Here is a 21745-nt window from a genome sequence, read left to right on the forward strand (position 1 = left end):
CCAACAGAGAAACAGGCAGCGAGAACGTGGGGGTCAAAGGGCGCGTTGCATAAAGCACATGATTTACAGGTGCAGATGGTTTAGCATTTGCTCTGCTACTTGAGATAATGGAGAGCAGGTTCTTTTAACTCAACAATCAATCCATCCTGAGAGAGCAAGGAGCAAGGAGCCAGCAAGTCTAGACACATTCCAGAGCCATGAGCCCTGGATTCTATCCAAGCCACCAGGGATTTTATGCCCTGGGCTTAGATTACGGTTCGTCAGGGTAGCCTTCTACCCTTTAGCACAGAGCTTGGTGTTCCAAAGGCCAAAAGGGGTTTTAGACCCTGGACCCCAGACATGTTCCAAGACTCATTTACATTATGTCGGACATGCAAGTCCTGCCTCAGCTTCTTCCAACATTCAGCTTTTTCCCAACACACGTATTCACTAACTCAGGCCTCAGCACACCTTTTCGGGTAGGTGCTACCATCTGCCCATTTTATAATGAGGTAATAAAGGCCCAGAGATGTTAAGAAACTTGCCCAGGGCCATACAGTCAAGAAGAAAGGGACTGTATCAGTCATCTATGGCTCTGTAACAAATTACCCCAGGATGTAGTGGCTTGAAACAATACTTAATATCTCACAACTTCTGCAGTCAGGAATGCTGGCTTAACTAGGTCTTCTGCTTCAAAGTCTCTGTAAACTAAACTTCTAAGCCCCCTGCTGACTGAATGGACTCCTTGTGGTCAAGAGGACCCCAGAAAAACCTTAAAACTCAGCTCCCAGCCATAATGAGATGTGAGGTCAGACACACCTCATTCTACCCCTTCCCTTTTGTGGTTTAGACACAACTGACTGACATTAATGTTAAAATAGAGAACGTAAGACTGGCAAATGGACTCTGTGGCAGTAAGAGACCAGATTGTAAACAGGACCCAAAGCCATGCCAGGCAAGGGTTAAGTCACACATCCCTACCCGTTCTTCTAACCACCATGGCTTTTTCTTTTTCTCTAGCAACTAAACAAGCACTGGCCTTGAGATACATTAAACAATTCCAGCTCATCCGGCTCAGAGACATTGACTAACTGACCCCGTTCCACCGGCCATAACTGCAGCTTTGACTTGAACTTACTGAAATCTCTTTGTAGTACTTCAAAGAGCCTGTAGTACAAAGAGATTGATTTCAGTAACTTTCTCCTGACCATGAACTGGTCCTGGCTGGCTGCACACTTGGACGCCTTCATGTCCTGAAAAGACCTTTTGACATATAGGGTCTAACTGTAGTACATTTAAATGTTAAGTCTCCATCCCAAAGTGAACATGGGTGGTATGTTACACGCATGTTTGTCCCGTACACATGTGCCAGGACCATCACGAATATTCATAGCTCCTCCTGTCACCTGTTCAATATGCATGTTTAGCCAACCAGTTCAACCTTAAAGCTCCTGTCCCAGCTTCCCTTCCTCCGACGTGTTTCTCTCTGGTCTTGGCTGGAGGCTGTGCTTCCCAGGCTGCAGGATGGCCACCTTGCAGGCTGAAACCTTTGCAAGAAATAGTCTCCTCTGTTTTCTAAATGTATTCGTTGTGGTTGATATGGTTTGGCTGTGTCTCCACCCATATCTGATCTTGAATTGTAGCTCCCATCATTCCCATGTGTTGTGGGCGGGGCTTGGTGGGAGGTAATTGAATCATGAGGGCGGTGATTTCTCACACTGGTCTCATAGTGGTGAATAAGTCTCACAAGGTCTGATGGTTTTATAAATGGGAGTTCCCCTGAAAAAGCTCTCTTGCCTGCCAACATGTAAGACGTGATTTTCCTCCTCATTCACCTTCTGCCATGATTGTGAGGCCTCTCCAGTCATGTGGAACCATGGGTCAATTAAATTTCTTTCCTTTATAAATTACTAGTCTCGGGTATGTCTTTATTAGCAGCATGAGAACAGGCTAATACAGTGGTTTTGTATTTTTAAAGTTAACATCTCTCAAGAAGTGGGTCAACTCAAGCCTCAACTAGGGCAGGATCTGTTTCCAAGCTCACGTAAGGGGTTGTTGGCTGGATTAGGGTCCAAGGCACCAGTTCCTTGCTTTTCCAATGCCACACCTTACTTCATCGCAGTAAGGCAGGTGTGAGGACTTTTCCCAGCAGGCCCAAGGCCACGCTCCCTAAAAAGGCCTGAATGCAAGACTGGACCTTAGTTGGCCTCTGGGAACTTGGATTTTGGGAGTGTTCCCACCATCCCAACTGATAAGTGGTTCACTGTACCTAAACTGTTTATGCAAACAATACGCTGAGTGCCTGCTTTCCCTGCCAGGGTCTGGAATGCTGGAGGTGCGAGACAGAAGGTGCCCACATGACCCCTGTAAGCTCCCTGAGCACTGAGTCTCTAATGAGCTTCCCTAAAAGACAACACTTTTCATGTGTAATCACAACTCACTGGGGGAATCAAGTGTGTCCTGTTTGATTCCTCTGGGAAAGGACTCTCGGAAGCCTGCACCTGTTTTCTTCTAGATGTTACCCCATGTGCCTTTCCCTTTGCTGCATTCATTCACAAGCCTTTTGTGTAATAAATCATAGCAGAGTAGGACTATGTGCTGAGTCCTGGGAGTCCTCACCAAACTCAGGGGTGGGTCTTGGGGACCCCAACACAGCACAAGAGTATCACCACCAAGACAGAAGTCGTAGTCTTCTATATAATCTCATTGGAAGTGACACCCCATCGTCATTCTATGAATTAGAAGCAAGTCATAAGGTGCAGCCCACACACATAGGAGAATGCACCAGGACATGAACCCCGGAGGCGCGGGTCAAAGGGGCTGTTGTGGAGGCCCGCAGGCCACCGTGGCAGAGCCAGCAGTCAAGCCCCTCACCCTCCACCCCAGGCTGCTCAGCATTCGCCAAAGTGAGCAAGAACAGAGACGTCCCAAACCCACTTCCTGAGAAGTGCTAGAGAATGGAGTGCCATTTGCTAGGGTGAAGCGTGTATATATACAATCCCAGACTTGTGGATGCCCAGTAAGAATTTTGTCCTCTGGGCTCACAGAGACACAGATATCTCTTTTGCAGCACTTACTCACTTCCTAACTGAAGAGATCTAAGATTACCACGTTTTAATAGAGAGGGCCCCTGCCTTACAATTCAACTCACGACCTTTTGGCTTTATGGTGGTAGGAAAGCAACACATATTCATTGGAAACTGTACTTTGGATTTTGATCTCTACCTGGGCTGGTGATCTGGAGTCGATATCCTTGTGACGTTGGGCCGTGGTCCTGAGTTGCTCCATCAGCCACGTGATCACAAGGGTCAACAACCAACCCTCCGCAGGGGACGGTGTTACCAGATGATTTTCCCAACTGTGGCATGAACTGTTCTGAGCATGCTGAAGGTAGTCTAGGTGTACTTAATGCACTTTGATGTAGGACATTTTCAACTTGCTGGCCTTATCAAGACATAATCCCATTGTCAGTTGAAGAGCATCTGTATTTAAAATCTTGTTAACGTTGGCCCCAGTCCACATAGATCCCCTCCTCAGAGACAACCAATACCGTCAATTTCTTCTGTATCCTTCCAGTTACTTTATGCAAATTCAAAAGCACGTCTGTCTCTAAGCCTGCGTATTTCCCCCTTTACACAATGGCATCAGAATGCACATTCTTCTCTACACCTTGCTTTTTTTTCTTCGTGGTCACTGGACTCCAGGACACAGTGAGCTGCTTTAGCCCCTTTGCTGGCCAGTGTCCACTTGGGGGCTCTGCACCATTGTATCCCAGTGCCTCGTTGTGGATGCTGAGGGGCTTTTGGGTTTCTGCTATTATCAACAACATTGCATCAGATGACTCTGCAGATGCATTTGACTCATCTGCGGGCCTGTGAAGTGGACTTGCTGGCTCAAAGTTGTCCTTTTTTTTTTTTAGGAAATTAACTTTATTTATCTACTCTACAGGTATGTCAAAGTTCAAAGGAAACAAAGAGTTTTCCGTAAAAAGTTTTTCTCCCATTTAAACACCCCTACCAGAAGGCAACCGCGATTCCCAGCCCATGGGGCTGGCTACTTCAGAGAGGCCCTCATCACAGACAAGCCTGCCTGGGCGGAAGCGAAAAATCCTTCTTCAGCCAGTGTCTTTTCTTCTGCAGTGCACTCTTTGGGAATCGGAAGACCCTTATCAAAATGCTGATTAAAGTTAGAGAAAGAAAACCCTTCATGTTAGGAACAGTCTTCTCCTGAATGTTTCCTCAGGCTTATCCATGCACCGTAACTGTCCACCTTATTTATCAAGTTTTAAGTTTTCTCCTCCCTGTGTGGTCTGTGCTTGCTAACTGCTGCTCTGTTGTCTTTGACCTCTGTGTCCAATGCTGGAGGCTGCCCTCAGGTGCTCACAGGTCTGGTTGCCCTCAGGTCTGGTTACCCGGGGTTGTCTACTCTAACAAGGCAAGGTGCTCACAGGCAGTGCTGTGCTCCTTGCTTTGAGCGTAGCTACAGGATGATAAGAGTGGGCCATTTCCCAGGAACCCTAAGGCCGCTGTCTTACAGCTTTTCTGGAGCTGGACAGTTTCCCCAGAGAAGTATCTTCCAACAATCTCCTTCTATAGACCAAGATCTCACTCCCCTAAACGTTCTGGGGGCTGAGGGAGGACAAGGATGCCAAGAGCACTAACCCCATCCCCACACACCTGTGTGGCCCCCAGGTCCCCACCGTGCCCGGTATCCCCAGTCCAGGGCCTGGACCAGCAAGTATCCTTTATCGATAACGGGGCAGGTACAAGGACACTGAAACTGACTGGAAACACTTCCCACTGGCCAATTCCGGGACAACCCGAGAACCAAAATAAATGACAGTAAAAATAAACAAATGACGGAATAAAATGGAATCCTTGAATCCATACTGATAGAAATGAATAAAGAAGTAAAAGAGAGAGGTGTGCTTATTCTATGTAGAATGAAAACTAATGATGTAGAAGGGAGGAAAAACGGGGGAAAATCATTTGTAGCTATCGCAGTAAAAGCTGGCCAAGGCGAATTATCAAGAAACACTAAAGCTGGCAGCTAAAAGTTTGATGAGAGAGAGGAATAGTCTTGAAATGTCTCCTTGCAAAATACTTACAAATTTTTCAGTGGAGAAACTCAGCAGGCAGACACCATATTAATAAAACAAAAAACACCACAAAAACTTCACCAGCACCGTAAAGAGAAAAACCAACATCATCAGCCTCCTGACATGATGCAGCGAAAAGAACACAGCACCGCCTCTGTGGCATTCCTGTCAAAAATGCACTAATCACAGGGACACGTCAGACCACCCCAAACTGAAGCACACTCAGACTACCTGACCGGTATCCTGCAAAACTGTCTCAGTCATAAGAGACAGACTGGGAACTGTTTCAGACTGGACTGAACTCGAGACAAGACCGCCAAAGGCAACAGGTGTCACCCCAGACAAAAACTGGACATTGTGACTGCAAAAGACATTACCGGGCCGCCGGAGCGAGCTTGCTGGTTGACCTGCATCTGCACTTCTGACGCCTATGCTGCGAGCTGCAAAGAGGGCCTCTGTTTCCAGGAAATACCACAGGAGCAAGGGGGTAACGGAACACGTCTGCGACTGACTGTCAAAGGGTTCAGAAAAAAATGAGTGACATGCAGACACACCAGAAGATGCAAACGCAAATGCAGAGAAATGTTCAGTGGAGAATTTGGGCGAAAAAGAAACAGGAGCTCTTCACGACACAGAGCTTCAAAGTATTTCAGAGTGGAGACTCTAGAGACAAACCCACCAAAGGCAGTGTGTGGTCGGTGTTTGTACAGACCAACACACAAAATGAGGCAGACAGGGAGACGGCAGCCTTCACAGTAAAACTGCTTTCACTGGAGAAAACAAGGATGTATTCTAACACTGCCATTGAGCCAGAGTCAGTTTGTTCTTTCTGCTTCCTAAGAGCGAAAACAAGAATCACACGTATATATTTTATCATTAATGACTTTATTTAAATATTTCAAGGATCCCAACCCCATTTAAAAATAAAAATTGTAAAGCACTCCATTCAATAAAAGCACATAAGTCCCCCTCAATAATAAGTATGACAATTCACAATACAGCTCTTACTCTGGAGTTTATTTTACCCTTTATTCCAAAAGGCACAGTCATCTGAGGCCTCAGATATTAACCCCACCGCATGTTAATGTCACACCACTAATGTGCAACTCAATGTAATTATTAAAGCTTATAACACACTTCCCCAGGAATTTATAGATTCTTTCTATAAGTAATAATTAAAAAAATACTGGACCTTAAGACCAATACAGGCTTAACAAGAGACCTGAAATTTCCGCAAGGGGAGTTCTGTTTCTTGATAGAAGTACGACTTCTGAATGTCTATTCCCAGCAACAGAAAGACTAGACCCAGCTTGGCCAAAGAAACAAAGTAAAACGAGTGATTTCTAACACGCTAAAAGAGTATGTTTTCATCCGCTCCACAAGAAAGCAGTCCTGGCCATTCAGAAGCCTCCTATCGTGCCACCAGTCTGCAGGCATTAGAAACAGACGCTTCACAGGCCACAGGCTTGTGCTGGATTCGGTTTCAGACACCAGTGACACGAAGAGGCCAGTTTTGCGTGTGAGGGATGTGGGTCCCCACTGCCTTGGGCCTGCTCACCGGGGTGGGGGGACGCCCGCAGGGTCACAGGCCGCTGTCACGTCCGGACTGTTGGCCTCTTCTGCATCGGGGCTGTTGGGTTCTCCTGCTCTCTGTTCCTCAGGCACCTCATTCTCTGGCTGTCCAGTGCTGGCTGCACTCTCATTGGTGAGGATAACCCCTTCCTTCTTCTTTTCTCCCAACACCTCCAGCCCCATCATCCTGAGATAATGAAGCCGCTCATTCTTGGGCACAAAAGTTCGAATGGAGGCCTTTCCCCGCCATCCACATAAGACGATGGGGCACTGCAGAGCGTCTGGATTCCTGCAAGTGAAAGTGGCTTCATGTAGAACATTAAACATTCCCATAACTAAATCGAACGAGATATAACATGCAACTGCTTAAAAAAGAAAACCACAGAAAACCCATACCCACAAAACTCCCAAAACTACTGGGAGGACATTTTCATCTGTGATCCAAGGGGCAGGTTTTCTCAAAGGGAGATTAGCTTCCTTCTTCATGTCCTGAATAAGATTCTCACCCTCACTTTCACCTTGCCTCTAAGTTCACAATGGAGTAGGCCCCAAATCTACAGATTTCACACACTTTCACTGCTGGAATTTCTACATACTTCCTGCTCAAACTTAACTTACTGTCCCCCCGCCCTGTGTCACCTCACCCCACTAAATGAGAAGTGTTTCTCGACAGGCTCCTCGCAGCTCACCTCTAAGTTTCCTAAGTGAATTGAGGCTCCTGAGAGGCGGGGAGACTCGGCCCCTAGCAGGGCTGCCACAGCAGGACCCAGGACCACCCATCCTTTTGATGCTCAGCGTTTTGCGTGATTTGTTCTGTAGGGACCCCACATGGCAATCTGAGCCCTGCTGGGCACACAGTGCTCATTTCCGTTCCCAGCATGCAGTGTTACCCACAGTCAAAAACATCCCCGCCTCTCTGAACCTGCTCTGACCCTCCCTACCTTCCAGGCTCCACCTGTCCAGCCAGCTAGCATCAATGCCCCAACAGAGATGGAAGCCACTATTTCCAACCCTCTCAAGTTACCTAATTTCTTTCATACGGGACTCTGAGCTAGATTTTAGGTTCCTAACGGCCATGTTTAATCACCTTTCCATTTTTCCTAATGTAAAGCAGGGGCACTACGTTGGTTTCAAGAGGTGAGAGGAAAATATAAGAAATTCCCAACTCCCATCTTCTTTAAAAAAAAAAGAAAAAAACTCATTATTCCTGAAGTTGACTTTTCACCTGTGTATTTTACCAAGTAGAAAAGTTTGAATATGGAAAAGTGAATCCACACCTTAAAATATCCCAATGTTTTCTATGTGGGCCACATGGGACTGTTATTTTAAAAACCATTTATGTGTCTTTACTCAAACTCTTGTAAAAACACCCAGAAGCCATCAATCACTAGATGCTCCTGCCCCTTCACCATCCAGACAGCATCCGCCTCCAGCAGGTCCCCAGGGTGCCCATGCGCATGGCCTCGCTGACCTCCACAGCCCATCCATCCAGCAGGTCCCCAGGGTGCCCATGCGCATGGCCTCGCTGACCTCCACAGCCCATCCATCCAGCAGGTCCCCAGGGTGCCCATGCGCATGGCCTCGCTGACCTCCACAGCCCATCCATCCAGCAGGTCCCCAGCGTGCCCATGCGCATGGCCTCGCTGACCTCCACAGCCCATCCATCCAGCAGGTCCCCAGCGTGCCCATGCGCATGGCCTCGCTGACCTCCACAGCCCATCCATCCAGCAGGTCCCCAGGGTGCCCATGCGCATGGCCTCGCTGACCTCCACAGCCCATCCATCCAGCAGGTCTCCAGGGTGCCCATGCGCATGGCCTCGCTGACCTCCACAGCCCATCCATCCAGCAGGTCCCCAGGGTGCCCATGCGCATGGCCTCGCTGACCTCCACAGCCCATCCATCCAGCAGGTCCCCAGCGTGCCCAGGCGCATGGCCTCGCTGACCTCCACAGCCCATCCATCCAGCAGGTCCCCAGCGTGCCCATGCGCATGGCCTCGCTGACCTCCACAGCCCATCCATCCAGCAGGTCCCCAGCGTGCCCATGCGCATGGCCTCGCTGACCTCCACAGCCCATCCATCCAGCAGGTCCCCAGGGTGCCCATGCGCATGGCCTCGCTGACCTCCACAGCCCATCCATCCAGCAGGTCCCCAGGGTGCCCATGCGCATGGCCTCGCTGACCTCCACAGCCCATCCATCCAGCAGGTCCCCAGCGTGCCCATGCGCATGGCCTCGCTGACCTCCACAGCCCATCCATCCAGCAGGTCCCCAGCGTGCCCATGCGCATGGCCTCGCTGACCTCCACAGCCCATCCATCCAGCAGGTCCCCAGCGTGCCCATGCGCATGGCCTCGCTGACCTCCACAGCCCATCCATCCAGCAGGTCCCCAGCGTGCCCATGCGCATGGCCTCGCTGACCTCCACAGCCCATCCATCCAGCAGGTCCCCAGCGTGCCCATGCGCATGGCCTCGCTGACCTCCACAGCCCATCCATCTGCTGTTCCCTCACCAAGTGCCTGCCCCTCCCACCTCAGCCCCTACCTGTCCTCTCTCCACATTGGCAGCCTGACAGCCTGAACCCTGAGGACATACGGCCCCTCGGCCTCCCTGCCAACCTCTTACCTGTCCCTCCTCCTTCCCTCCTTGGCTGGGCCCGCCCCGACCCCCACCTTGCTCCTGCTCAGGATCTGCACTGTGGTGGTTCGTTCAAGCTAGCACTGGATCCCCGGTCCAACACTAACTTCCCAAAGAAATCTGTACAGTGGTTCTACCTATTCACTCCCCCAAATCCCAGTCAGCCCTGGACCCCATTTTATTGCCTCCTCTCAGAAATGGTGTTTCATGTCACCAAGAAGGAGCTGTTGCAGGTGAGATCCTAATTCTGCCATTCATGAGCTGAGAAGCTCTGGGCAAGCCACATAACTTGCTGTCCCGGCTTCCTCCTCTGGCAAGTGCTGCCAAAACCAGCACCTGCTCCCCCAAGGCCCCCCATGAGGCTGCAGGGTGAATACATGCAAGCAGCATGGAGCAGTGGTCCCGTGGGGACCGTGAGTGCGAGCGTGAGCAAATCCCATGCTCCAGCCCTAGCACTCCTGATGCAATAACATGTCAGCAATACACAGTTGAACCAGCCATGAGGACGAAAGAAGAGAACCTCACTCAACTGTCCAATCTTTACACTTACTCTGTACAAGACAGAAATTTTCACTGGTTTCTAATGCTTAAAAAATAAGTACTATGCATTTTATTCTCTGTAAGTAAAACTTCATTTAGCCCGAGCTGAGTGTTCTATGAAACAGTATCTTCATGATAGGAATATTTTGGTTCTGAAGTTTTCACAAGGCTACTTCTGAGGAACAATCATAAAAGGCCTGAAGAAGGTCCCCACCTTCCCAAGTCACTTTCCTCACCAATGGGAACACTGTAGCTAATGACAAGGCGTGTGCATCTAAGGACAGGGCTTGTACTGACTTACGCAGAATCTGGTTCATACTTCAGCACGACGCTTCCCTTTGCTGCAAGAGAAACAGACACACATTTGCCGAGTTTTCCAGGGACTGGATGTGTGCGCTGAGCACGTTTCTGCACCTAGTGATGTGTTAGGTATTCCGAAGAAAGAGAACAACAAATACTCTACATTCTTGGCCTCGAGGATCTAGATGGTGAAAAGAGGCCATCTGAACACATGAACCAAGTCCAAATGACGCAGTATGGACGATCTGGAAGAGGACCGAGGCAAAAGCCATTCAGGGCCTTCAAGGGATGTCACCTGACAAGCCACTCTGAGAAGCAGGGAGGCCGGGGATTAACTGCTGGTTCATTCTTCAAAATTCAAGATTAAATAAATGTAACACCAACTCCCAGAATGGCATGAAATACATAAAAACTGTCTAAAACAATACTGCAATCATCTAAGTGCAGGATTAAAACAAAACCAGTATAAACAGTTCCCTTATCCTTTACAAGAATCTCCACTTTAAATTGTGGTTCTTGCCTGGAGACGGCAGCGGGAGGCAGACTCCACAGAGCAAGTTTTATATCCCGAAGGAACGCAAAGTTTTAAACGCAAGTAAGAGACATAACTGCAAGAAGTGATTCATGTACTTTTGATCAAATTGACCCAAAAATATTAAACAGCAAGTTATTTAAAAAAATAAACAAGAATGAAGACAACAGAAAAACAAAATTAGAAGAGCCTGGAGAAGTGATTTTTATGCTTAGGGGAAAAGGTCACTGGAGTGATGTGAAGTGGAAGTTGATGACATATAAAAGCAGCAATACGACCAATAATCTACTCTGGCTGGCTAGCAGAAAAGTCAGACCGCTGGCAAGACTCTGACTTTGCTCTAACACAGGCGATTAAAATCCGCATGTTAGCCAGTCTTGTGAGGCTGTGTACGTTAAAAAACAAATTTACCAGCCGGGCGCGGTGACTCACGCCTGTCATCCCAGCACTTTGGGAGGCCGAGGCGGGCGATCACTAGGTCAGGAGATCGAGACCATCCTGGCCAACATGGTGAAATCCCGTCTCTACTAAAAATACAAAAAATTAGCCGGGCATGGTGGCAGGCGCCTGTAGTCCCAGCTACTCAGGAGGCTGAGGCAGGAGAATGGCTGAACCCAGGAGGCGGAGCTTGCAGTGAGCCGAGATCGCACCACCGCACTCCAGCCTGGGTGACAGAGCGAGACTCCGTCTCCAGGAAAACAAAAACAAAAACAGATTTACCCAGGCACAGAGACCTACTTCCACCCACCCCCGACCTGCTGACAGGCAAGTGGGTCAAGAGCTCTGGCTGCGGGCCCTGCTAGGGCTGCTCACAGGCCGACCCCTCCTCTCCCCGGAACTCTGGCCCAGCAAGGTGAGCGAAGGCCAGCCCTGCATGCCACACAGACACACCACAGGCTGCTGGGCAGCAGTGGGGCACCACCAGGGCCTGGGGAAGTACAGCAACCCCAAGATGGCTTTGACCCTTAGCATTCTGAATTGTCAATCAGGGATCTACAGAGCCCTCTGGAAACTGATGTAGCCATAAATAAATTGAAAAATATGACTGATAAATATGCCCCAGAGTACACCACCTGTATTTCTGCCATCCTTTTAAAAGGGAATACAAGCTATATGTCTATGCATTTCAAACTACTCACCCAGGTCCTTCGCTTGACTGTACGTCTCACTGCTGAGTTTTCTAAAAAAGGGATTTTCCTGGGTCAATAGTATCTTAACATCTTCCATTGATACAGTAATAATTCTTGAATTAATAAATGGATACAATGTATATATTCCCTGTGTGAACAAAGAGAAGGGATACCATGATGTCATTCACCAACAACAATAGCCTACTCTCCGGCTATGATGGCCTGTCGAGCCCTCACTACGGCCCCTCCCCTTGGACAGGTGTGGAACCCGCCCCCTATGAGGGGAAACCAGCACCCTGCGTGAGCTCAATAACCTCTGAGGGTCAAGTGGCTGGTAGGTGCCAGCCAAGCCCTGAGCCACTCAGACCATCTGGCTGACCAGAAAGCCCATCTACTCCCAACTGCTTCAGTCATCTGTGGCTACTGCTGTTCAAATCCACTTCCAAAATTACCTCCTGTGCCAGCCGGAAAGCACAGTCAAACTCTTCCCCACTGTTATTTCGACACCAGACTTTTATCCCTGTGTTAATAACCTTTAAGTAAAAAAAAGATGAGTAAATATAAGATGAAGCACACAGAGGTGAACACAGGACCATCTCCCGTAAGGACGCTGGGCCACATGGAGCAGCCGTCATGGAATGGGAGAGGAGAGGAGAAGCAGAAACCCACTGAGAAACCCCGGTAAGAACCACCTGATACTCGCAACTTGTGTTTACGTAGTTTAGAGGACAGTAAAGCAAACGAAAGAAGGGCCCCCAAATGGCCAAATTCTAAGGGAAGTGTCTCAAAGGACAAATCCCAAGGGTCGAGGCAGCAGTACTCGCAGCCTCTAGGCCCTCGGTACCTTCTCTGCCCAGGAGGGCAGCTGTGAGAACTACACCAAGGCTCACCCGGCTGTGGGAATGGGGCACAGAAAAGACACAGGCCACCAGATGCGGGACTCTGATAGGAACCACTCAGCCCTGCGCCAGTCAACAGCTCTGAAATCACAGGGCAGGCTCAGGGACCCAGAGCCGTCACTACAGGTGGGGAGGGCAGATGCCAGGGTCTGCTCCAAATGAAACCTAAGCGGCTGTGAGAAGCCACACGCATCCTGAATCACACAGCACTCGGCGTCTGCGCGGCAGGCACCTTCATCTTCTCGCTGTTGTTCAGCAGCACGTTCCGCAGCTCCTTAGAAACCATGTAGAGCTGCCTCTTCTTCCCTTCTGTCGTCCGAGTCAGCAAATTCATCCTCGGGAATGAAGGCGCCAAAGCATAAAATTTCCTGCACACAGAAACGGTGTTGTTTACACACAAGGACTTCAACATCTGGTAGACTGTTCTAAACACCTTATTCTCCTCCTCTAGAACTCAATCCCTAAAACTGCAGTGTGGTTCAAGGGCACTGCGCTCTGTTCTGGACTCCAGCTTCTAAACTTCATCCACTTCTACCTGAAACCCCCACACAACATTTGGGGCACGACTTGATCAGAAACCTAAATTAACAAGTGCAACTTCTCTCCCTCGGCCGCTACTCCAATAACAACGACCTGGTAACACTACTTCCGAGACTTTTTTTTTTTGAGACGGAGTCTTGCTCTGTCGCCCAAACTGGAGTGCAGTGGCGTGTTCTCGGCTCACTGCAACCTCTGCCTCCCGGGTTGAAGTGGTTCTCCTGCCTCACCACCACACCTATTTTTTTTTTTTGTATTTTTAGTAAAGACGGGTTGTAAAGACGGGTTGTATTTTTAGTAAAGATGGGTTGTATTTTTAGTAAAGACCACCAGGTTGGTCAGGCTGGTCTCGAACTCCTGACCTCGTGATCTGCCCGCCTCAGCCTCCCAAAGTGCTGGGATTATAGGCATGAGCCACCGCGCCTGGCCGAGACTTACTTTTTAATAGACTTTTACAAATGGATGCAAAGCACCAGTTATGCAAAAGACAGTAAGTGACCGCCCTGGTAAATAGATTCTAAAATTCAATGAGTAAGAACAAAATGAATGTCAGACTTATCCTAAACCCTTTTCCTCTATGTTCTGTCTATGTCATCCCTAATTAGCCCCCACACACGCAGCTCTTCATTTTTCTACAGAAACTGAACTAGACAGCCTTGGCCACTGGTCTATATAGTCAACTCAGCAATTTAGGTTCAGGATCACAACTAATTTAGATTCATAATCTAAATAATCAGTTTTTTTTATCTATCATGTTCACAAAGTTTACTTTCTCCTTAAATTGAAAGGTTGAGTAAATAACCTCTAAAGTTTCATCCTACTCTAATATGCAGTTTAAAAGGTTAAAAAAAAGAAGCTAGACAGAGCTACATACAAAACAATGGTTACCTGTGATCAGTTGTGCATTTGATACTCTATAGTAAATTTCTTTAAATGAGTAATTTAAAAGGCTGAATCCTTACTCAATAGGTGGAAATAATGGGTCATCTTCAGGAATAAATACAAATGGGTCTTCTTTAAATCCAAATAACTTCATTTTCTTTGATGGAGGAGGACTAAAAAGGAAATCAGGATGAGACAAATCAATCTGTAATGGGTGGTAACCTTCGATACCAAAAGTACATTCTTCCTTTCCGTCAGTTCTGTGCAACATGGAGTTTGCGGCAGCAGATGCTGACACCTTCCAGCTTCCACAGGGTCCGTCCCTCACACTGCATAAACCTGATACCACACATGCACTGCCCCCTCAAACCCACCAGTGGCTCTGGGATCCCATTTAATCCAAAAGGACAGTGAAGACACCAGAGTGTTAGATCAAGACATAACCCCCTTTCTTACCCACACACGCCATCTTTCTTATTGCCATTATTCTCTAAATCCTCAGCTGCATGAGCTATTTCTGTGTCACCAGTTCCTGTGAATGATGGACTTTCCAGCTTAGAGGGATCTGCAGGTTTCCCTTCTGCGGGACCTGCAGGGCTCAGCTGTGTGCTTTCTCTGGTCTCTGCAGATTTACCCTGCAGCTGTCATAGAGAACAATTTCATTGACACACAAAGAGCAGCATTCTTTGTGCTGCTACGAAAAGTTAAAAATAACAAGCTCACAAAATCCATCAGTTCTATGTTTCCTACAGCATTATATGTAGAGAAAGACAACAGATTTTTTTTAAAGTGTCATTTTAAATCTATTTGCTATTATAAACAAAATTCATGGACAGTTTCTTTGGAGTTAAAGCTGATTCTACCTTAATCCCACAAAGAGCATATATAGCCTGTTCCTTAGCAGAGGCTTACAACACCAGCTTATTCTCATGTAAAAATGCTTATCGTGCATTCTGCTCTGGGTAAGGCACACTGAAGGACACAAAGTGCAACAAGCACGATTTCTAAAATACCCGGCGAGGCAAAAAGACAAGTATATATATAATGAGAAAGGAGGGTAGGAACTGTTTCTGGGCACCTGGACAAACTGCCACAGGAACTAGAAGACAGAGTGCCCCAGGCACCAAGGAAACACCTGCCAAAGAATGAACTTCTGAATCAGGGCCACGGTATAATTTAAATTTGGCTTTGGGAATGAGCAAAATGTTTTACTTTCATTAAAGATCTTTTAAAAATACGTGTCCTTTTTAACAAGTCACAAAACTGATAAAAGTCGTAATTCCTCAGTCCCTATGAAGTAAGTTTTAAAAATAGGATTATTTCAGCACAGGCAAGTTCATTTTATTCAGAGCCACAAAGCTACTAAGCAGAGAAGCCGGGAGCATCCCAGGGAACACATTTTATTGCCATGTTAATATAATGTAAAAAAGCAAAAAACAAAACAGATGAACCCCAAGCCTGTAAGCAGGTCAGTGAGGGCACACACCCCTCCCATCCAACCTTAGCTTCTCCCAGAGGGGCGTTCTTGTTGAGTCCAAGGGCATGTTCTCCCATCTCTGTTCTACCTCAACAACCTCATTCTGGACCTTCAAATACCAAGGTCAGTGTCAGCCTCCCTGGCCTGACTTCCAGCCGAGTGCTTACAGGCCTCAGCACCACAAAAGATCACGGCGTCCTGACCACGGGGACTCTACCTGCGTTCCCAGTAGGACCAACAGCAGCACAGGCCATGCTAGCACTAGATCTGTTGAACTAAATGAATAAGAAACTGACACCCTAACAGAAAGAGAGAAGTATTCATATTACTTAAATAAGAAAATGACAATAGGTTGTTCTAAAAAGTAAGATTACACATAAGGGACGAACTGAAAAAAAAGTCAAAAACCTTTCTACATAAGTATTAACACATCAGAAACGTCAATGTAATTCCCAATGCAGGCCAACCTAAAGCATGCGTCTCTAGGACAGGCTCCCCTGTGACCGCACTGTGCTGTGCAGCTGGCAGTCACGAGCCTGTGGGCACCGACCACTTAAAATGTGACAAGTGCAAAGTCTAAAACACATACCTAGTATGAGTGAATGCAAAGTATCTAATACTTTACAATATAATTTCTTAGACTGATTCCATGAAAATAACATTCCATCAGAGTTAAGACACCTTGCGAGACTTTTAGCCTCCAAGTGAAACACTTTCTAACCGGACAGAAAAACCCTGGTGACGGCAGGAGAAGTGCAGTCGCCCCCTTTGCCAGTCTGAGGCTGTACATTCCAACGTTAATCTGCATAAACTGTGCCCCAGAAAAAGGCTGGAGCTCTTTGCGGAACTGTTTCCTTTTTGTTCCTCCATAGGCTGAGCTTTTTTGTCCTAATTTTCAAGCATGGATCTTAAAGAAATAGAGACTTCCAGACTTTGATTCCAGGCCAGGTTCTATCATCATGGAAGGCAGATTTATGAATAAATAATGCTGGCGTGATACAGGTGAGACAGGATGCGTTACAAAGGACTGTGTTAGGATGAAGGCAACACTCTTTCTTCACCACTCTGCTTCCTGGCCCGCCTTGGAAAGCAACCAGCAGGCAGTTTAGATCCATCGCAAACAGGCCGGGCTGCATCTTTCTAGCCAGGTCTGGACAAGGCTGTCACCGTTCCTCGCAGCCAAGGTCAGCAGAGCTCTGCTATCTGTAATCGGTGAAATGAGCCACTCACAAGGACTGGAGCACAAACACCTGGGGCTTCCGATTCAGAGCTACCGAGCAATTTTTCGTGTCTTTTCAACTTTTTTAAATAACTGGATTTACAGTGTGGCAGGAATACATTCCCCCAAACACTGACTTCTCCACGTAACTATCACCTATGAGAAATTTCTGCTTTTTGGAAAACTTGATATTTAAATGAATTTCCCCCTCATTCAGGCTCAGCTCTCCTGCTGCCCACAGGAAGAAGCTCTTCTTTCCTCTGCACTTCTACTACACTCCGGCTAGTTTTTGCCTTAAATGTATAAGATCAAATGTTATGTCATTTTGGAAAAAGAAAAACTCACCTTTGGCTGACGTTTATTCCACGGCATTGAAGATTTTTTCACCAATACTGCCACAAAAAACCCTCCAGTATTCTGATGATGCGGTAATATCCTAAGGCTAAATATATATACATATATAAAATTCACACTTCTGAACTAATCAAAAATGCATTCTTTTACTATTAAGACAAATACTGCAAAGATGATGCAAGAGAAAAACCATGTCTTCAACCCTCACTTATAGAATGGTCAATATGTAAACTTACATTTTCTTTTTTTGAGACAAGGTCTGGCTCTGTTGCCTAGGTGGGAGCGCAGTGGCATGATCTTGGCTCACTGTAGCCTCCACCTCCGGAGCTCAGGCGATCCTCCTGCCTCAGCCTCCCAAGGAGCTGGGACTACATACAGACATGCAACACTCCGCCTGGCCAGTTTTTTTTTTTTTTTTTTCCCTGTAGAGATGGGGTCTTGCCACATTGCCCAGGCTGGTGTCAAACTTTTGAGCTCAAGTGATCCACCAGCCTTGGCCTCCCAAAGTGCTGGGGATTACAAGCATGGGCCACTACACCTGGCCCACTTTGTAATCTTTAAAAAGTTCATGAAGGCTGAGCACAGTGGCTCATGCCTGTAATCCCAGCACTTTGGGGGGCCGAGGCAGGCAGATCACCAGAGGTCGGGAGTTCGAGACCAGCCTGGCCAATGTGGTGAAAATCCGTTTCTAATAAAAATACAAAAATAAGCCAGGCACGGCGGCGGGCACCTGTAATCTCAGCTACTTGGGAGGCTGAGGCACGAGAATTGCTTGAACCCAGGAGGGAGGTTGCAGTGAGCCAAGATCGAGCCACTGTACTCCAGCCTGGGTGACAGTCAGACTCTGTCTTAAAAAAAAAAAAAAAAAAGTTCCTGACATATCCTAAGCATTACCATTTACATTCTAGCCAATTCCACTATTAATAAATGCTCAATGCCAGCAACTAACAGGCAAGACAGCCATATTGGCGGGGAAGTTCACACACATGGGGTTGACCCTGGCATAGCCCAAGCCTCACAGCAATGTCACCTGCTGCCTCCAACTCACCCCAACAAGACTCACCAGCTCACCAGGGACGGGGCTTAACCTTCCCCCTCCCCACACCTGGAGGCCCCACCAACTCACCATCGCTCCAGGTGCATGGCCTGCAGCTTTTCCGGGTCTTTCGGAGGGAACATGGTGGGTCGGATCTGGGTATGTCTGCTGTGAGGAACGGTGTCCCAGTCTGTAAACCACTGCCCATCTTTCGTCATTACCTGCAGAACCACAGGGTACATTCCAGATTACTAGCACTATCCAGTAACAAAAATCACAGGGTAGCAGTGTCCATTCTCTCAAAGGTAACAAATGGTCATTCTCCTTCGCTCCAAAGACAGGAAGATTATTTGCCAAGACAAAACAAAACAATCCTTACAGAAAATCCCCAAATTATTAATACATAAATTCTGTTAAAAACAAAGATGAAATACATTTATTCTAAAAACCAGTACAAGCATGATAAGATAACATTTTCCATCTAGTGATTTCTTTTTAAACAAGCCCCAGGCTGTTTCTGGCCTAAAATTGTAATGAATTATTTCATATTGCAAACAAGGCTTGAATCCCAGCCCAATTTAAAAAAAAAAACTTAAAAAAGCAAAGCTACCCTTACAGGAATGAGAGTAGAGGAGTTTATTTCCGAACATGGAGTAAAGAAAACTTTTCCACCGCCAGGAATAAACATGCCACTTGTCATGAAATGTGTCATGAAATAACACTCTGAAATGGATTCTAATTGGCACAGCAGATGTAGTATTTACTCAAGTTACCCACACGTGAATGCTTTCAAACTTGACTCTACTTCGGTGATGCTGCACCTACTCTTTAGAACGAAAGTTCTCGAGGAAAGGTTACCTTCCACTGTGTGATTCCAGGCATCCACTTCAGCCCTGGCAGTTCATCAGACACATCAGCGAGCTCCAAAGCACCTGTGTAGCAAAAGCATGGACGTCTTTTGTTTTTCAAAAAAGTATAACATACTACGCCCAGTGAAAAAACCAGACACAGATCACATATTATGAATCCATGTACAGAAAATGTCCAGGGAAGGCAAACCTATCGACAGAAAGTGGATGAGTGGTTGACGTGGCTCGGATGGAACTGGGAGCAAGTGCTGTTGGGCAGGAAGGGTCTGCTAGGGTGACAGGAATGGCCTAAAGCTGGACTGTGGTAAGGGGCTGCCAACTAGGTAAACTTACTAAAAATCACTGAACCGTACACTTAAAACGAGCGAACGTTAACAATATGTAAACGACACCTCTAAGTTGTTCCAATGACAGGGCATTGAGGAGTCCTGCCACGAACGCGAGACTAACTCCGCAAGAAGAGAAACAGGAGGCTGGGCTGCAGGACGCCTGCTCCGTCTCCCCATTCCAGTGCACACCAGGGCGATGCTGTGGGTTTTCATGCAGGCATGTCTAACAAACCTCCCAGAACAATGCTGAAAATGAACTGTGGGAATTTTTAAACCTCAAGTTTGTGGTCCCAGGAAGTTTCCTAAAACTGCCCATCAGGACACAGTCAGCCCGATTTTAAAACAATGCAATAATAGCTGTGAACACACACTGGCCTTAAGTGTCCATACCAGTGACACAACAAGAAGCTATAAGGTGAGGCCATTACAGGAAACTGGTGAGACCGGCAACTAGCACAGATACTGATGTGACAGCCTCTCAGCAGAGGAAAATTCATCAAATCTCCCAGAAAACACGAAAATGGGACAATGACAAAAACAAAGCAGAAGAATCCCCAAGACAGAGCGCGGCAGTAAGAAACCTCTGAAGCAAGCACTGGACTGATTGCTGCCATCATTTGTGCATTCTCTTCCTTTTAAAAGCTAACACTAAATGACAGTGCAGGCAAACACTGATGGGCTTCTCCATCAAACACTGTCCAGGGGCCTCATAAACGAGCAGGGCAGGCATCAGGTGTTACCTCCCCATCCCAGCACCTGGGTTGGAAGCTGCCAGTGCTGCCCCATGTTGCCCTTTCTCCAGTAAAGCTGCTGAGCACTTTCAGGTGGGGAATGCACCCCACTCCAGTCAAAATCACCAGCAACCACCTACTCTAAGGCTCAGCCAAGGTCTGCTCCTTCCTGGATAGAGCCATATCCACGCACACCGCCTCTGACAGAGGAACGGAAGGAAGCATCTCCAATGCGGTCTGAAGCCCCCACACGCAGAAAGCTGGCCGTGACGTCATATGCACACAGGCCCCCCACACACGCAGAAAGCTGGCCGTGATGTCATACCGCACACCGGCCCCTCACACGCAGAAAGCTGGCCATGACGTCATACCGCACACAGGCCCCCCACACACGCAGAAAGCTGGCCGTGATGACATACCGCACACCGGCCCCCCACACGCAGAAAGCTGGCCGTGACGTCATACTGCACACAGGCCCCCCACACACAGAAAGCTGGCCGTGACGTCATACTGCACACAGGCCCCCCACACGCAGAAAGCTGGCCGCGACATCATACTGTACACCAGCCCCCCACACGCAGAAAGCTGGCCGAAAAGTCTGAAAAGATTTGCAAGCATTCACTCAGAAAACCAGCAGTAACATTCTAAATACAAGAAAAATACAGACACTCCAGCCTGGGGAACAGAGCAAGACTCCATCTCAAAAAAAAAAAAAAAAAAATGCTTCCCACCTTGCAAACACACATACAGACAGACATAAAGTCAGCTAGAGCCACAAATTTAGTGAAGTCTGAAAAGACTGGCAAGCATTCACTCAGAAAACCAGCAGTAACATTATAAATACAAGAAAAGGAACCAGCCAGCCAGTCTGAAAAGCAGAAAGACCAATGAAAATCCATAAGCAAGAAAGTTTCAGACCGGATGAAGACGAACCAGGACAATCCCACATCTGCTCGTCCCTCCTCACAATCTTGATCACTAGCATTCCCGTTTTCTTTTTCACCCTGCAGCTCTTCCTCACTGCCCCGTGCCTGGGTCACACTTGCTCACTCTTAACTTTCAAATGCGGTGCACTGTGTGTGAGGTTCTGTCCACTCTTCCCCGACTAGAGATCAGTGGGTTTTCAGGAGAATGATGCTTCCCCACTGCTGCTGCAAAGAGAGACCCATGGGAATGAGAACTAGAACTTTGATTCAACCTGCTTTCAGATGACAACCCCTCACGAAGCCACTCCTTCAAACACTGGCATGTTCAGGAAACAGGAGAGGGTGGCAGACAGCATCCAGAGCTCCAGGCAAGTAACCCAGTCCTACAGCACAGCCAGCCTAAAGAGCACACAGTGTGTTCTCTGAACGGTGACAATTTCGTGGTAATGAGACAGGTAAACGGCAAGTATCTCAAATGTGAGGAAAGTAAAGCCTGGTGGACTCAGGTCAGCAAGTCCTGCCTGCAACGGATGATTCCAGCCATGAGTAAGGACAGGCTTGTGCGGGCAAGAGCCTCTCTCGCCTAAGAACTTAGGAGACCTGGCTTTTGGTCCCAGCTACAAGCTTACAACAGAAAAAGGGGAAAAATTAACCACCTAGAGTACTTAACTAGGCAACAGAGACTTAGGAGAGTAGCAAATGCT

At 47.6% G+C, this 21745-nt stretch overlaps 1 protein-coding gene across 2 annotated transcripts in view; it reads right to left on the reverse strand.

The window, feature by feature from the left end:
- Positions 1–5945: 5945 nt before the first annotated feature.
- Positions 5946–21745, reverse strand: part of NSUN2 (NOP2/Sun RNA methyltransferase 2) — a 34907-nt gene continuing 19107 nt past the window's right edge. Inside the window, exons 10-19 of one of the 2 annotated variants that reach the window (XR_001445160.3) lie at positions 19045–19118; positions 18277–18407; positions 17142–17238; positions 14557–14741; positions 14181–14273; positions 12914–13049; positions 12235–12315; positions 11792–11930; positions 10057–10161; positions 5946–6938 (exon numbers count right to left, since the gene is read on the reverse strand). Coding sequence is in view for 1 of the 2 variants with exons in the window: in XM_015139717.3 (XP_014995203.1) it covers positions 6632–6938; positions 10122–10161; positions 11792–11930; positions 12235–12315; positions 12914–13049; positions 14181–14273; positions 14557–14741; positions 17142–17238; positions 18277–18407; positions 19045–19118 (1283 nt within the window). In the remaining variant the exon portion in view is untranslated. The remainder of the gene's footprint in view (positions 6939–10056; positions 10162–11791; positions 11931–12234; positions 12316–12913; positions 13050–14180; positions 14274–14556; positions 14742–17141; positions 17239–18276; positions 18408–19044; positions 19119–21745) is intronic. The other variant, XM_015139717.3, reaches the window with a different exon arrangement.

The sequence above is a fragment of the Macaca mulatta genome, chromosome 6 (assembly GCF_049350105.2).
Source record: "Macaca mulatta isolate MMU2019108-1 chromosome 6, T2T-MMU8v2.0, whole genome shotgun sequence".
Lineage (NCBI taxonomy): Eukaryota > Metazoa > Chordata > Mammalia > Primates > Cercopithecidae > Macaca > Macaca mulatta.